The following is a 16,683-nucleotide window of genomic DNA, read 5'->3' as shown; positions in this document are numbered from 1 at the left end:
ATATGTTGGGGAATCAAATCTCTGTGCTGATCATATTTGTATTGCTCTTGCTACAGTGGAATAGAAATGCCAACATCATACAAAATTGGAATGATACAGAAGACTCTATTTTCAACCTGTTGTTGTTCTTTACTTATTTTTTTCTGCATAGATCTGATTTAGTATGTAGTAGGCTAATAAAATATTATGGAAGAATAAAAATTCAGTTCATGAAGATCTTATCACTGATTTCTGGTTTTGTTGTTTAGTAATTTTAAGGTTGATATTTGTAATTAAGAAATTACTTATATAAAATAAAAAAGTAACTTGAATGTATGCATAATGATTGTCTTTCATTTTTATTTCTTTTGATATTGTTCATTATAGAATTAATTCATGTCCAAATAATTGCTCAGGACATGGAAAATGCACAACTAGTGGCTCGATACCAAGCCAAGTGTATTGTGAGTGTGACAAATATTGGAAAGGGGAAGCCTGTGATATCCCTTATTGCAAAGCTAACTGTGGAAGTCCTGATCACGGCTACTGTGATTTAACAGGAGAGAAACTCTGTGTCTGCAATGATAGTTGGCAAGGTAAGTTAACAATTTTGCTAAAAGCTATGGCTTGTATATGGTATGTGAAATATATGGGATCTCTCTGTCTGTCTGTCCACGTTAAGATAGACTAAAGTAGTAGTGGATATACTGCAGCTGGTTGTTTGTCTAATTCACCTTCTCTTAACTCACTTCATCTTTGATCGTTATCTCAGAAAATTTCAAGTTTCTGGCTTCAAAACCTGATGTACTTAGATGAACATTCCTCAGTTGTTTTAATGAAAATGATACAGGTATTCTGTTTGACTACTTCTGGGAGAATTTTGTGAATATCCTGGCATTGTAATAGAACTGTACAGCTGGATTAAGCTATTTATGCCATTGAATCTAACCTCCTATTCAGGATGGCTGGATGGATATGATATGATAGATACATAGATAGTAGAATGAATTCTTTATTGATAGATAGAATTATTTATTGGCCAAGCATGATTGGATGCAATTGAATTTGCCTTCGGTTTATAAGCTCTCAGTGTACATACAAAGAAAGTGATAGACCATATATCATAAATCATAGTTGCAATCATTAATCATAAGCTACCACAAACGATAATCAAGGAAAAGATAGTAGGAAAGATGAGAAGATAAGAAAGATCAGATGAGAAGGCTAATAGCAATACAGCCTACTACATGGATAAATGTCATAGGCCTAAAACAGTGCTGTGGCAATTAGATGTTCAACAGAATGATGACACAGGGAGAAAAACAGTCTTTGTGTCTAATTGTTTTGGCATGCAATGTCCTATAGTTGCATCAAGAGGGAGAAGCTGAAACAGTTTTATGTCCAGGATGTGAAGGATCTATAGATATTTTCTTAGCCCTTTTTCTGGTTCATACAGTGTACAGGTCCTCAATGAAAGGCAAACTGGTTGCAATTGTTTTTTCTGCAGATCTAACTATCCATTGAAGTCTGTACCTTTCCTGTTTGGATGCCAGTTAAATATTGCCATTGAATTGTAATAAAACAGTCAACCTTAGCTAGCTTGTTATCAGAATGTATCGGATGCTTTTTCAGAAACTTTACTGAAATCATGCTAGCAAATTCCATATTACGATATGAAAAGTTACTCTGTTAAAAACAAGATTAGTTCAGTAGGGCTTGCTGTTGACCATGTTGGGTGGTCACAATGGGTTATCACTGATCTTTAAAAATAGTTATATTTTTATGATTTGTTTGTGAATATTAACTTATTATTAATTATTTCTTCCTTGATTATCCTTTTTGATTTTAGGAACAATATTTCCTTTCCTCCAGTCTTCTGGCATTTCTCCAGTTTTCTGAAATATAAGTTTTCAAATAATACTATTTAAATAATGCTGATATAGTACATAAAATTTTAACTATTCTATCAATACCATAGAGATGCAATTCATACAACTCTGGAGGTTTAAATTCATTCAGAGTGCGAAGTATTGTATCTTGTTTTTGTCAAGTTTCAATCATGTCTCTTCATGCTTTTCTTCCCAATGTAACAATATTATACCTTGCTGAGAGAAAGGACATACTAAAAACAAAGTATGGAGAGCAAGGCTTCTTGAATTCTTTCCAAGCCTTTTACCAAGGTTGGCAAAGAAGATATCTGTATTTTCTTTTGTGTAATGAAGCAGCAGAGACTACTTTCTTTACTACTTTGTGTAGTTGCATATGTATTACCTCTATATGGCTTTTACTGTTCTGTTATATTGCATATGTATATTTTTGTGTATATGCATGCACTGGAAAGCATGAAACAGGCTTCATATACGAACTATGGACAGGTTCACATATAATGGAGTTTGGTTTTTGACTGAGCGTGATCTGTGAACTCAGCAAAGAGTAGTTATAAAGAGGAGCAAACATAATTAATTCTCGATTTCTAGAATTATAGGATTAATAGCTTTTATGGATATTGGTACAAAAGAACCTTGGAAATGTAAATTGTGTTGATGATAATTAGTTTCATGCTTTGTAAGGAAATGATACTTTATATAACCAAGTGTAATTGGTTTTGCTTTTTAAGGATGTAATAATTTTAGATAGTGTAGTGGCAATTATTGAAGTTAAACATTTTTGGAGTCTGTAGATCTTAAAATACTTTCTCGCCAACATTCATTACTGAATGAAGGCTTTGTTTCAATTAAAGACTAGTGAAAATAAATTTCTATTTTTATTGCTGTTTAGATTTATAGCCCCTATGAAATCATTCTATGGATCCTAGGTTAAGAACTCCTGCTTTACATAATTTATATCAATATTCTCTTTGACTGGAAAAAATAAAAATAAATTTAGTAGCTTTGCCTTTAATACAAAACCATGCACTTTCAACCATTTCTAATTGTGAACAACTGAATATCTATAGATTGCAGATATAGCCTAGGGAAATTGTATTCTTTAATAGTTGTAGAGATCAACCAGGATTGCAACCAGATTGGCAATCTTATGATGTCAGCAGAAAAATGGATTCCAATAATTATATTTGAAAATGTTTATGCAAGTTTATTACTCTGAATCTACCGTATTTTTCTGTGTATAAGATGCACCGGTGTATAGGACCCACCTAGATTTTAGAGGAGGAGAACAAGGAAAAAAGTGTTCTGAACCAAATGGTGTAGTATTAAATAGTAACAGTAGAATAGAATAGAATAGAATAGAATAGAATTCTTTATTGGCCAAGTGTAATTGGACACACAAGGAATTTGTCTTGGTGCAGATGCTCTCAGTGTACATAAAATGAAAGATACATTTGTCAAGAATCATGAGGTACAACACTTAATGATTGTCATAGGGGTCAAGTAAGCAGTGAAGAAACTATCAATATTAATAAAAAATTTAGGATAGAAGCAACAGGTTACAATCATACAGTCCTAAGTGGAAGGAAATGGGTGATAAGAATGATGAGAAAAAAAACTAGTAGTAATAGTAGTGCAGACTTAGTAAAAAGTTTGACAGTGTTGAGAGAATTATTTGTTTAGTAGAGTGATGGCGTTCAGGGAAAAAAACTGTTCTTGTGTCTAGTTGTCTTGGGGTGCAGTGTAATAGTAACCTCTCCAGCCACAAGGGGGTGGGTTTGTTGCTCCTGGAGTTTTCTGTGGGAAATTCCTTCCTTCCTTCCTTCCTTCCTTCCTTCCTTCCTTCCTTCCTTCCTTCCTTCCTTCCTTCCTTCCTTCCTTCCTTCCTTCCTTCCTTCCTCTTTCCCCCCCCTCTCTTTTCCATTTTCCAGGTCCTCATTTTACCCGGCTCGGAAGGATGGAAGGCTGAGTCAACCTTGAGCCGGTGATGAGATTTGAACTGCTGACCTTCAGATTTGCAGTCAGCTTCAGTGGCCTGCAGTACAGCACTCTACCTGCTGCGCCACCCGGTTCCTTATGTATGAGGCCTAGCGTTGTCTGGTTGCAGCAAAATTTCCTTTCTGTTATTCCAAACTCTAGTTAGTAATTACTAGTTAAAATTTTTGGTGTAACAATGTAGCACTCAGGCAGGTTCAAATAAATGTGTGTGAATAATGTCATATATGACCCCAAGAAATGTAAGCCCAAGTCTTTATAGACTAGGTTTTGAATTTTATTCTGCAGGTGAAACTTTGTAATAATGGACTCACACTTTATTTCTAAGTCAGTGATGAAGCCATGTTTCATCAGCTGTCATTGCTTCATGTGAAGTAATTTCTTACCTTCATTCTTGTACAGTGATAAATGCTGGCAAATGTTAACAGCATTTGACATTTTTCTTGTTGACATCAGTATATGAGGAACCCATCTTGAATAAACCTGGACCAGAATATCTCCGAGACCGCCTTTTGCCACACGAATCCCAGCGACCGATTAGGTCCCACAGAGTGGGCCTTCTCCGGGTCCCGTCAACTAAACAATGTCGGTTGGCGGGCCCCAGGGGAAGAGCCTTCTCTGTGGCGGCCCCGACTCTCTGGAACCAACTCCCCCCAGAGATTAGAACTGCCCCTACTCTCCCTGCCTTTTGTAAACTCCTTAAAACCCACCTTTGTCGTCAGGCATGGGGGAACTGAATCACCTCCCCCGGGCATGTACAATTTATGCATGGTATGTTTGTGTGTATGTTTGTTTAGTTAATGGGGTTTCTTTTAAACATTTTAAATTATATTTAGATTTGTCATGAATTGTTGTATCTTGCTTAGAGCCGCCCCGAGTCTGCGGAGAGGGGTGGCATACAAATCTAAATAATAAATAAATAATAAATAAAATAAATAAACCTTCCAGTATTTAGGAACATCAGTTATGTGACCTCTGGGTTCGTGGGAAGTGCCAAGTTTGAAGGTAGTTTCTCAGTGTTCATCAATTGTCCATAAACCTTTCTGATGTGAAATTTGTTAAAATCAGGTTGTCCACTTTGATCTTCATAGTTTGTGATAAAAATTATAAATTCACTATTCCTAATTGAATTGTTTGGTCCAGTGATGCACAGTGTTAATATCAACACAGTAATCATAAATAACCTGCATTCAGTGGTAAGTTTCAGTCAGAAGGATTTTTTTGGCAGTCAAAAAATTTCAATCACAGTATATTACTCAAACTGCAGTATTGAGCATATCATGAAAAATGACTTCAGAACTTTTTCTCACAGCAGAATCCTGCCAACTAAAGGAAAGGTGTGGAAGAACGTATCAGAACTTCCAATATATCAATACTGCCTGCTGCTTTAGGCTTAAAACATTGGAGTTTTTTAAATTAAATCTTCATATATTTAATAATCCAAAATTGGAAAAAGAGTTTGCTGTATTATGATTGAAGTAGCTATCTTCAACATTAATCAAAAACTGTATCAGTAGAATCTTTGTAAAATTATTTATACCTCTGTGGAGTGGCAGTATCCTAACAATTTTTCATGAATTGCTATTTATTTTATTTTATAGACATTCGTAAAATAATTATTCCAGTCCTCCGATCTTTCTCTGACAATTTTTCAGATAGTTTGTATTTTTTTCTACTTGCAAATTGAAATGAACTTGTACAATAAAAACGGCAACTGTTAACATCTTTTTTTAAAAAAGAAAACCCATTTTTGTGGCATGCTAAGATAAATTGCAGCTTACACTGAAAAAGAAAAGGAAATTCCATTCTTGAGATCCTGAGCAAAAAGGAGAGGAAGACTCCTCCTAGTGTGTATTGATTCTGTCAGCTCCATTTGAGAAATGGGAGGAGGTTTAAAAAGTAATATAAATCCTTTAATTTCTTACAGCTAAGGTGAACAAGGGGGAGAAATGCTCATGGCATCTCCAAACTCATGGAAGTAGGAAAAGGAGATACAGGAAGAGGGTGTGTAGTCTGAAGTTGGCAAGCTGGTCTGAGGCCAGCCAGAAGGCAGATACAAACTCTAGCAAAAGGTTTAAGCTACAGGATTAATTCATTCAAATTTGTATGCCACCCAACTCCTGAAGGACAGTCCACAACCAACCAACCAACCAACCAACCAACCAACCAACCTACCTACCTACCTACCTACCTATCTATCTAGACACACACACATACACTGTAATATAAAACCCCTTAAAAACAATCTAAAACAATTTAAAACCAATAATTAAAAATAGTTAAAATAGCTTAAAATGATGCATATCATTAATAGCTGGATCCTGATGGTGTACCATCAGATCAATGACCCCAAGCCTGCTGGAAAACCTAGGTCTTTACAGCTTTCCGGGAGGCTAGTAGGGTGGGGTAGTCCAGATCTCAGGAGGCAGCTGGTTCCAAAGAGTCGGAGCAGCCACAGAGAAGGCCCTCCCCCGTGGGCCTGTCAGCCGATACTGTTTAGCTGATGGGATCGGAGAAGACCGGCTCTGGGACCCTAATCGGTCGCTGGGAGCTATGGGATAGAAAGTGGCTTTGAAGATGGGGAAGATGGGGAGAACCTTCAAGGCAGCACTGATTAGCCCAAGATCCTGGTTCCTGGCCTGGTATCCTAACCTCCAAATCTCTAAACTATTCTGAAGTTGATTTTCTTAGATGGAATAAAACCAAAACTTTCTTTAGAATGACTTTTTCCGCCCAAAAGTTTCAGTCAGATTTAATGTTAAGTATATTTAATATATTCTATTTATCTTATACAAAGTCAGTTTGTTGTAGTGGTTAAGGTACCCAGGCTAGAAGTGAGGAGACTGAGTGTTAGTCCTGCTTGAGACACAAAGCCAGTCACTTTCTCTCAATTCAAGATTACAAACCATTTGTAAAATCTTGCTAAGAAAACTTGAGGGACTTCTCCGTTAAGAATTCAAACTCTCAATGTAAAAGTTAAAAGAAACAGTTTTTAATCAAAGGCAAACTCATAAAATACACACTGCCTTTCTAGTTCAACACCAAAATAACTATGCAAAGAAAAGGGTTCCTTTCCCAGGGCCGCCGATAGGGGGGTATTACTGGTAGTGGTGTACCGGGCCCGGCCATGAGGGCCCCCCCGGTTTTGCCCGCCGTCGCACATGCGCAGTACCGGCCCTCTCTTGCTGGCTGCCTGCCTCACCAACGAAAAAGGCGGGCCCTCTGGCCCTCGCGAGGCAGGACTCGAAGAAGCCCCGACGGAGCCGTAGGCAGCGCGGTCCTCCAGTCCCAGAGCGTGCGGCGAAGGTAGGAGCCCCTTCGGGGTGGCGGTTGCAAATTGCGCTTGTGTTAAATTTTGTTTCTTTCCTAAGCAGCCTTCTGTGTAAAAAAATCCATTTGGGAACGACTCGTTCCCAAATGGATTTTTTTACACAGAAGGCTGCTTAGGAAAGAAACAAAATTTAACACAAGCGCAAGTTGTAGGCTTTGCACGCGTGCGCCAGCGTCCCCCAAAAGGCCCCCCCGCGCACCCTTTTCCAAGGGCGCGCACGAAGCCGCGGCCGCCCCCGCCTCCCCCGCGCCTCTAGCCCCCTCGCGCCCCCCTGGCTACTCGCCGCTGCCCTTGCCCGCCCGTCCGCTCCGCCTCTCTTCCCTGCAGGCATTCTCACAGCGGGGGCCACCACACTCTCCCCATCTCCCTGCTAGCCTGCCCGGAGCATTCAAAGTAAGAGCGAAGGTTTTTCTTACTTTGAATTTTCCGGGCAGCAGGGGGGTGGAGAGAGCGTGCGTCAGCCCACGCGCCCGATATTCCAGGCGCCGTCCCCTGACCCCAGTTTCCTGGATTCCTGGTGGCGGCGACCGAGCCCTGACCAGCGGGCTCCCGACCGAGCCCTGCGGCGGGAACGAAGCGAGTGGGGCGCTCCCTGCCCGGCTGCGGCTCTTGTAACTCGGCCCGGGATGGGTGTGACTCTACGGGCTGCCCTCGTCGGGGAAAGAGAGGGGAGGGGAGGGGAAGAGAGGGCCAGGAGGACACAGAAGGGAAGGAAGGAAGGAAGGAAGGAAAAATAGGGAGGGAAGGAAGGGAAAGACGGAGGGGAAAGAAGGGGAAGAGGGAGGAGAAGGAAACAGGAAGAAGAGATAGGTTGGAATGAAGGAAGAAGGGAAAGAAGGAGAAAGGGGAAGGGAAGGAAGGAAAGGAAAAGAGGGAGGGGGGAAAGGAAGGAAGGAGAGATAGGTTGATTGTAATTGAAAATTACAATTGAAAGTAATTGAAAATTACTTTTGCCAGCCTCCGGAGAACGAGAGAGAGTGAGAGCCACGACAGAACAAGATAGAGAGAAAGTGAGAGAGAGAGAAATAGGGGGAGAGAAAGAGATAGCAAGAGAAAGAGAACGAGAGAGAGAAAGAGTGTGAGAGAGAAAGCAAGAGAGAGAGAAAGAAAACAAGAGAGGGAAAGTGAGAAAAAGAGAGAGAGAGAAAGAGGGGGAGAGATAGAGAAAGAGAGAGAAAGAAAAGAGAGAGAGATCAGAGAGGAAGGAAGAGTGAGAGAGAGGAAGAAAGCAAGATAGAGAAAGAGAGAGAGAGAAGGAAAGAAAGAAAGAGATGAAAGAGGAAGGAAGAGAGGAAGAGAGAGGAAGAAAGCAAGATAGAGAAAGAAAGAAAGAGATGAGAGAGGAAGGGAGTGAGAGAAAGAGAAAGAAAGCAAGAGAAAGAGAAAGAAAGCAAGAGAAAGAGAAAGAAAGAAAGAGTTGAGAGAGGAAGGAAGAGAGTGAAAGAGAGGAAGAAAGAGAGAGAGAGAAGAGTGGAAGGAAGCGAGAGAGATATGATAGAAAAAAGGGGAGAAAAAAAGAAATGAGAAAATGATTGAGGCAGAGAATGACAGAAAAGAGAGAGAAACAGAGAGAGAAGTGATTCTTGATTTAAAGCATATGGTAAAAGCACTTAAATAATAACAGAGAAAAAAACCCAGCCCTCACCTGTTTTTATTAATAGTTTTGCTGGTTGTTTTAGTTTTAATAGTAATGGATTTTGGTTTTTTTAAATTATTATTGACAAAATTGAACGGGTCCAAAGACAGGCTACAAGAATGGTGGAAGGTCTTAAGCATAAAACGTATCAGGAAAGACTTCATGAACTCAATCTGTAGAGTCTGGAGGACAGAAGGAAAAGGGGGGACATGATCGAAACATTTAAATATGTTAAAGGGTTGAATAAGGTCCAGGAGAGAAGTGTTTTTAATAGGAAAGTGAACACAAGGACAAGGGGACACAATCTGAAGTTAGTTGGGGGAAAGATCAAAAGCAACCTGAGGAAACATTATTTCACTGAAAGAGTAGTAGATGCTTGGAACAAACTTCCAGCAGACGTGGTTGGTAAATCCACAGTATCTGAATTTAAACATGCCTGGGATAAACATATATCCATCCTAAGATAAAATACAGGAAATAGTATAAGGGCAGACTAGATGGACCACGAGGTCTTTTTCTGCCATCAGTCTTCTATGTTTCTATGTTTCTATTAATTTAATTTAATAAAAAAGAAGGGATTTATTTATTTATTTATTTATTTTTTATTTCTATGTCGCCCAGTCCCAAGTTTTTCCTTATTTCCAGATTGCATTTCTTCTTGGTGAGGTTCCGCCCATTGCTTCTTGTACTACCTTCAGGTGGCATGGAGAATAAATAGATGCCATCTGCTCTGTGGCAGCCCTTTAAGGATTGGGAAACTACTATTATATTCCCCCTCAGTTTTCTATTTATTGAGTTAAACATACTCATTCTCTTAGCCCTTGTTCATAGGATTTAGCCTCTAGGCCAGGGGTGTCAAACTCAATTTCATTGAGGGCCACATCAGGGCTGTGTTTGACCTCAGAGGGCCGGGGGAGGGCTTGCCCAGGGTGTGTGGCCATGGTGGGCATGGCACCGGATTTGGGGGGCAGTAGTTTTAAAATGGCCAGGGGGGGGGCAGACACTTAGGCTGTATGGGGCCCCAAAATTCCTGATGGCGGCCCTGCTTTCCTAACAATAAAAACATTCTAAACAAGTATGCACCTAATGCTCCATCACGTGTGTGCAGTATGAAAGAGATGAGCCGGGAAAAACAACAAAGTGAAGACAGAAAACTGAACTTAAATACAGTAATCACAGGTGAGAGGGATTTTAGATAGATAACCATTTAAATAGACATAACACCTTTTCCCAAAATCCAGACTTGCAGAGGTGACTATTTCAACATGGTCTACGTTGTTGCTAGGAGTTATCACTGGCTCAAAGGCACAAAATAAAATTAAGTCATAAATATCTAGTCAAAAAGGCACAAAATAAAATTAAATCATATCTAGTCAAAAAGTCAAAAAGCTAGCAGTGAAAGCAGCCTGACAAATTATGGCAATGTATTCTAAAATTTAGATACTCCAGTGCATTTCTACCCAACCTAATGTCCATTAAAAATGGGCAAGAGATTTAGATTTGTGTAAATTATAGAGGCATGAGGAAAAAATGTAACAACCCCCCGCCAAATAAAGATAAAAATTAAGTGAATCTTAGTGTTAGTAGAGATATCAGGAGAAATGGAGGGGAAAAAAGGAGTTGTCTGTACAAGTATATGCACTTTGATTGTTGTTAAATTTTAATGCTTTAAAGCATTTCAGATATTTCTTTAAAATATCATTTATAAAGATAGACAATTTTATCGTTAAAACACTTTAGTTTTTAATAACTGCTTTTTTTAAATGAAATATTAATACAAAGTTATGCAGGCCTCAAATCCATTTAATCTTAGCATAAGATATAAACGGTTACATCAATTCCTTTGGTTCAGATTATAAAGAGTTTATTTAGTATTCCAATATATCTTTTTAAACAATTGTGACCTCTGGTGGATAAACTGAAATGAACATCTGAAATGATCATCAAAGTTAAGTGTGAAAAAATATTATTGCTCAAGCTACTTTTAAAATATCATTTTGAAATAAAGTTTTATACAACTGTAATTACTTTATTATTAATGTTTCAATTACAGACTTGTATGAATTTCAGTAATTTTCAATCTGCACATTCTAGCATTGCTATTTTACATACAGTGACATAAGGAAGTGGAAAATGCAGCCTGTTGTACATTGGTCATAATGATATACAGTATCATTTAGGCACAAGCTTAGCTCTTTTAGCAGTGAAAAACATTACATTATTATTATTATTATTATTATTATTAAACTTTGTTTTATCAATATTAAATATATTCACAATTCAAATACTCCATCGATTTAAATATAGCAAAGCAAAGTGTTTAAAAATATAGTGATAAACTATATCTCTAATTTAGATTAATAGAAATATTGCATTTATTAGGTAGCTTTGTTTTATCAATATTAAATATATTCACAATTCAAATACTCCATCGATTCAAATATAGCAAAGCAAAGTGTTTAAAATACAGTGATAAACTATATCTCTAATTTAGATTAATAGAAATATTGCATTTTCTGTTTTAGAATTGTGGTCTATTAAAGTATAATATAATGATATAAGATGGCTAGAGCCTTTAAAAATCAGTCCTGTCTAAATTTACACCAAATTAGTTCCAATTTAGCTTATAAGAGATAGCCATTAAGTAGAAATGTTTTTTAGACAGTGAATAATAAATTCAGTCTGTCATCATTTAATTATACCAATTTTTCTTTTGCTACATTGTCTAGCTTGGAAATTTTCTTGGAGATGTATTTTGTAGATTTATATATGACAAAATTTAAATAAGGTAATTAAATCTATATTGCCCTACATTATTTATTTAATTAATTTGACTTCTATGCTGACCAATCCAGAGGGACTCAGGGTGGCTTACAACAGTATAAAATTATAAAATTAGAAATAGCAATAAAAAGAAGTCAAGAAAGAAACTAATATTCTAAAACCCTGATGAAAACTCACAACGAGGCAACACACAACCCATATACATACCATTCACGAAATCATATTAATTGCTCTAGAAGTATGCTACTCAATAGGAGGTTGCAGAAACTCAGTTTTGACAACTAAAATATAATTTGGAATATGTTTGGATAGTATAGCACTTGTAAGGTGCATTTAAACCCTATGCATGCCCTTTTCTGGTCTCTTGTCCTCCATGCATGATGCAGGATTCTGAGCAGTATGGCTTTAAGTTAAGGCATTCCCAATCTATGTAACATGTGTCTCTGTTTAGGTTCAGATTTTCTGTTTGAATATGGATCTCTATCCATCTGTATCCATCACTACGAATCAGGATGGAAGCAACATATTTCTTTTTATAATGGGTCTGATCAGGGCAAATATATGTTATCCCTGGTATGTCATTGATGGTACTGGAATGGTGCTCGTAGTCACCTTTCACAATCTGGAATTTATAGGAAAAGTTGGTGCCTTGTGATGCTTTTCCTATTTAGTATCAACATTGATTCAGTGTCAAAAAGTTCATATTCCCTTATATGTTTGCCTAACAGACTTACCAAAGTAATATGACATGTGAAAAGTAGTAGTTTGTAAAATAATTAAGATATCTTCAGATTTATAAGATGTGATATATGTTTGTCCTAATTATCTTCTTTTGGATAGAATTTCATTATATGTGTACAGATATATAATCCCACTTCTGTACCTTAAACTCCTGGTTCAGTGATACAAATTTAATTCGATTATAATTGTTTATAAAAGAGTGTGGCAATAGATTATCAGCAATAAAAACAGTTGCTATTGTATGTTATAGTATAAGAGTATCTCTAATGATTGAGCGCTATGTATGTATGTATGTACGTACGTACATAAGTGTGTGTGTGTGTGTGTGTTTGTATCTGTATATGCATGCATCTGTTGATATAAAGAGCTGTCCAGAGTACTGGAGTAAGAAAACCAGCATTTGTATATTTCCTGTAAGTGTAAAGCAGTGTTTTTCAACCAGTGTGCCGTGGCACACTAGTGTGCCGCGAGACAAGGTCAGGTGTGCCGCGAAGAAGGAAGCTCAGGTTCCGGTCTCGCAACTTTTTGCTGAGAGAGTGAGAGTGAGAAAGAGAGAAAGAAAGAAAGAGAGAAAGAGAGAGAAAGAAAGCAAGAGAGAGAGAAAGAGAGAGAGAGAGAAAGAAAGCAAGAGAGAAAGAAAAGAGAGAAAGAGAGAGAAAGCAAGAGTGAGAGATAAAGAAGGCAAGAGAGAGAGAGAGAAAGAAAGCAAGAGAGAGAAAGAGAGAAAAGGAGAGGAAGGGAGAGAGAGGTGAGCAAAAAGGGGAGGAAAAAAGAAATGAGAAAATGATTGAGACAGAGAATGAGAGGAAAGAGAGAGAAACAAAAGAGAGAGCGAAGTGACTTGATTTAAAGCATATGATAAAAAGCACCCAAAGAATAAGAGAGAAAAAACCCCAGCCCTCACCTGTTTTTGGAAATGGTTCAAGAGTGTGTATACACACACACACACACACACACACAAGGGTGGGGAGGAGACAGGGATGGGAAAAGAGAGGAGAGTGTCTTAGGGTGTCATTTTGTGTCATTTTGGTTGGTGGTGTGCCCCAGGATTTTGTAAATGTAAAAAATGTGCCGCGGCTCAAAAAAGGTTGAAAATCACTGGTGTAAAGAACACATAAATACTCAATGTAGATGTTGTCTTTTACATTCTGATAATTCACCGTCATTAATTAATATTAAGACAATTTGCAGTCTTATTTATTGCGATGAACGAACCTGTATACCACCAGTATTACTCTTTATTCAAAGGCCATGTCAAAGGGGACAGAATACTTAGATCAGATTGAAGTTAACTGTAGGGATGATGATTTATTATGATGTTTTGTTTTCTTTGTTTCTATTTTAATTTCTGTATTTTATATATTTAATATAGTCAATTGACTATAAAGTTTTCTTCTAAAATTTAATATTGAGAAATTTGAGAAATGAATAAGTAATGTATAATTCTTAAGCCAATATATTTTTTTAAATTAAGCAGATATAAATTCTTATTATAAATTCTTTGTATCTCAATACATTATTTTAAAGATTATTCCTGTTGATTCACAATTTGTAAAATTTAACAAAGTGACAAGAAGTACAATGGAAAAAAAAAGCATTTTCAAACAGCTTTTTTTCTGGTAGTATGTGATGAAATTTGGAGATAAAATGTATCTTTATATTCAGTCCTGCCAAAGTTCATGTAAGTTTATGGGAGGTTTCAATCTTTAAAACTGGCTTTATTTTTATGCATGACATGCTTATTTTGGATAAAACTCAGTAAAATTACTGCAATAATAATATACTGGACCAGAATATCTCCGAGACCGCCTTCTGCCGCACGAATCCCAACGACCGATTAGGTCCCACAGAGTGGGCCTTCTCCGGGTCCCGTCAACTAAACAATGTCGGTTGGTGGGCCCCAGGGAAAGAGCCTTCTCTGTGGCGGCCCCAACTCTCTGGAACCAACTCCCCCCAGAGATTAGAACTGCCCCTACTCTCCCTGCCTTTCGTAAACTCCTTAAAACCCACCTTTGTCGTCAGGCATGGGGAAACTGAATCACCTCCCCCGGGCATGTACAATTTATGCATGGTATGTTTGTGTGTATGTTTGCTTAGTAAATGGGGTTTTTTAAATATTTTAAATTATATTTAGATTTGTCATGAATTGTTGTATCCTGCTGTAAGCCGCCCCGAGTCTGCGGAGAGGGGCGGCATACAAATATAAACAATAAATAAATAAATAAATAAATAAATAAATAAATAAATAAATAAATAAATAATAGTACCTAATACCTGTATGTGGGAAATATTTATCATATATTGATATGCCTTCTGCAAGAGTCTCAAGACTCACTTATATCACCAGGCTTGGGGCCATTAGATTCTTGCCCCCTCGCCTATGAATGGACTGAGAGACACTGAGTGAATGAGAATGACTGTTTTTTGGGGGGGGTTAGTTTTAGATTATATATTTAATTAATTGGATTCAAAATGTTTTGTTTTATTATATGTTGTGAGCCGCCCCGAGTTTTCGGATAGGGGTGGCATAAAAGTCCAATCAATCAATCAATCAATCAATAAATAAATAAATAAATAAATATTTGGAAACAAAAGAGATTAGGTGTTGATAATGACTATGAATGGATAAAGTTGTTTATGTAAATAGTCTGCTTATGTCAGAATATTTAAAAAGCCTGCTGAAAATAAACAGATCATGTGGAACATTATTTTATTATAAAAATAAAATAAAAAATTGCTTGTCAAAAGGTGTCTAGACCCATTCAGATTGTTGGCTTGTTGAAAGTTCTGCCTGCTTTGAGGTTAATGATGATACAGGCATTTTCTTTAACAGATCTCACAGTATAGCGTACATGTACCCAGAAATACATGTAGTTTCCACTTGCTGCATCTTCATAAACAAAATGATTTCATATCAAGGTGCTTTCAATCCCAGCTGTGGCTGTGGGTGCCTATCTTGTATTTTATCCTACATATTAAGTTTATATAATTTTTTGGGGTTTTTTTTTAGTTGACAAAATCATAGAATACAGTAGCTTTTTGTGCAATGTATTGTCTTTCATAATTACTGTGCTGCATCAGATTACAATGAACCCGATGAATTGTAGGAAAAGAATATTTTAAAGGTGAACATATTTTCTTGTACACAATTATGTGTATCTTTTACCACTTGGTGTCACTGTTCTTCACAATCTTCTTCCACAAGTTAAAAATAATATAAAAGCATATCTTCTGTATGGCTTTAAAATCCTGTGAAAATATTTACAATAAAAATAAAATTTATCATCTTGGAAACTGAACTAACATGTCACTTAAAATACACGAATAGGCAATTTGTTGAATATTTAGAATGTCTTTATGCATGATGTATTCTACAATATATGAGGTTGGCTCACTTTATATATTTACTATCTCTGTTATAATTACTATTGAAAAGTCTTGTGTTTGAATTAATAATCCCAGGTATGATTTTGTCTCCCTTTGTATTTTAAACAGGTCCTGATTGTTCTTTGAATGTTCCCTCAATGGAGTCCTACTGGATTTTGCCTAATGTGAAGCCATTTAGTCCATCTGTGAGCAGGGCTTCCCATAAGGCAGTTCTTCATGGAAAGTTTATGTGGGTAATTGGTGGCTATGCATTTAATTACAGTACCTTCCAGATGGTATTGAAGTAAGTTATTTTTTTCCCTTAATTCTGTTTGAATTTTGTGTAAATTTGTTGAAATTTAATGAAAGCATTTCTCTCACCTACACCTGCCTTGCTTTCTTGGCTGCCTCATGGTTCAGTTCAGACCTTCCAGAAAGGAAATTGAGTGAAAGTAAAAGTGCTGGGGATTAATGGACTAAATTGGTGAGGGCGGGAAGGGGGAAGGAGGTATTCTTTTGGGATGGCAGAACTGTCTATTTTTATTTAAATTTGGTTTACACACATGAATTAAAAATAAAAACTTCGGAGCTCACTTAAATGATGCAAAGTTTTGCAGTATTACTATTGATCTTGTCTCTCCTTAAAGAAATAAACATTGCAGAAATCCAGGGATTCATTCACAAAATAAATATATAAATGTCCAAATATAGCAAGACTCATTTGTTCCATTTTGAAGTTTGCCTCATTTTCAACATTTTCTGATTCAATCCTACTATAAATCTCTGGAAGAAACATCTGTGCATGTGCAAAAGTATTTTTATAGATAAATGTCCATTTTACCTCTAAAATTCACTTCTTATAATTTCACTGAAACCGTCCCGAGAAAGAAAACTCTATTCTGCATTGGCTCCAGCCTAAGAAATTAAGTTCTTTGGGAGCTGCATTTTAGCTCAACTTTCTTAAT

General features: G+C 37.0%; 1 protein-coding gene across 5 annotated transcripts in view; it reads left to right on the top strand.

Moving 5' to 3' along the window:
- The window catches only part of ATRNL1 (attractin like 1), a 578,768-nt gene that overhangs the window by 42,888 nt on the left and 519,197 nt on the right, over window positions 1-16,683 (top strand). For all 5 annotated transcript variants that reach the window (XM_070752642.1, XM_070752643.1, XM_070752645.1 and 2 more), the window contains exons 5-6: window positions 367-575; window positions 15,848-16,022. In XM_070752642.1, the coding sequence (XP_070608743.1) occupies window positions 367-575; window positions 15,848-16,022 (384 nt within the window). The remainder of the gene's footprint in view (window positions 1-366; window positions 576-15,847; window positions 16,023-16,683) is intronic.

Source organism: Erythrolamprus reginae, chromosome 5, assembly GCF_031021105.1.
Source record: "Erythrolamprus reginae isolate rEryReg1 chromosome 5, rEryReg1.hap1, whole genome shotgun sequence".
NCBI lineage: Eukaryota > Metazoa > Chordata > Lepidosauria > Squamata > Dipsadidae > Erythrolamprus > Erythrolamprus reginae.
This window is presented reverse-complemented; position numbering and strand designations above follow the sequence as displayed.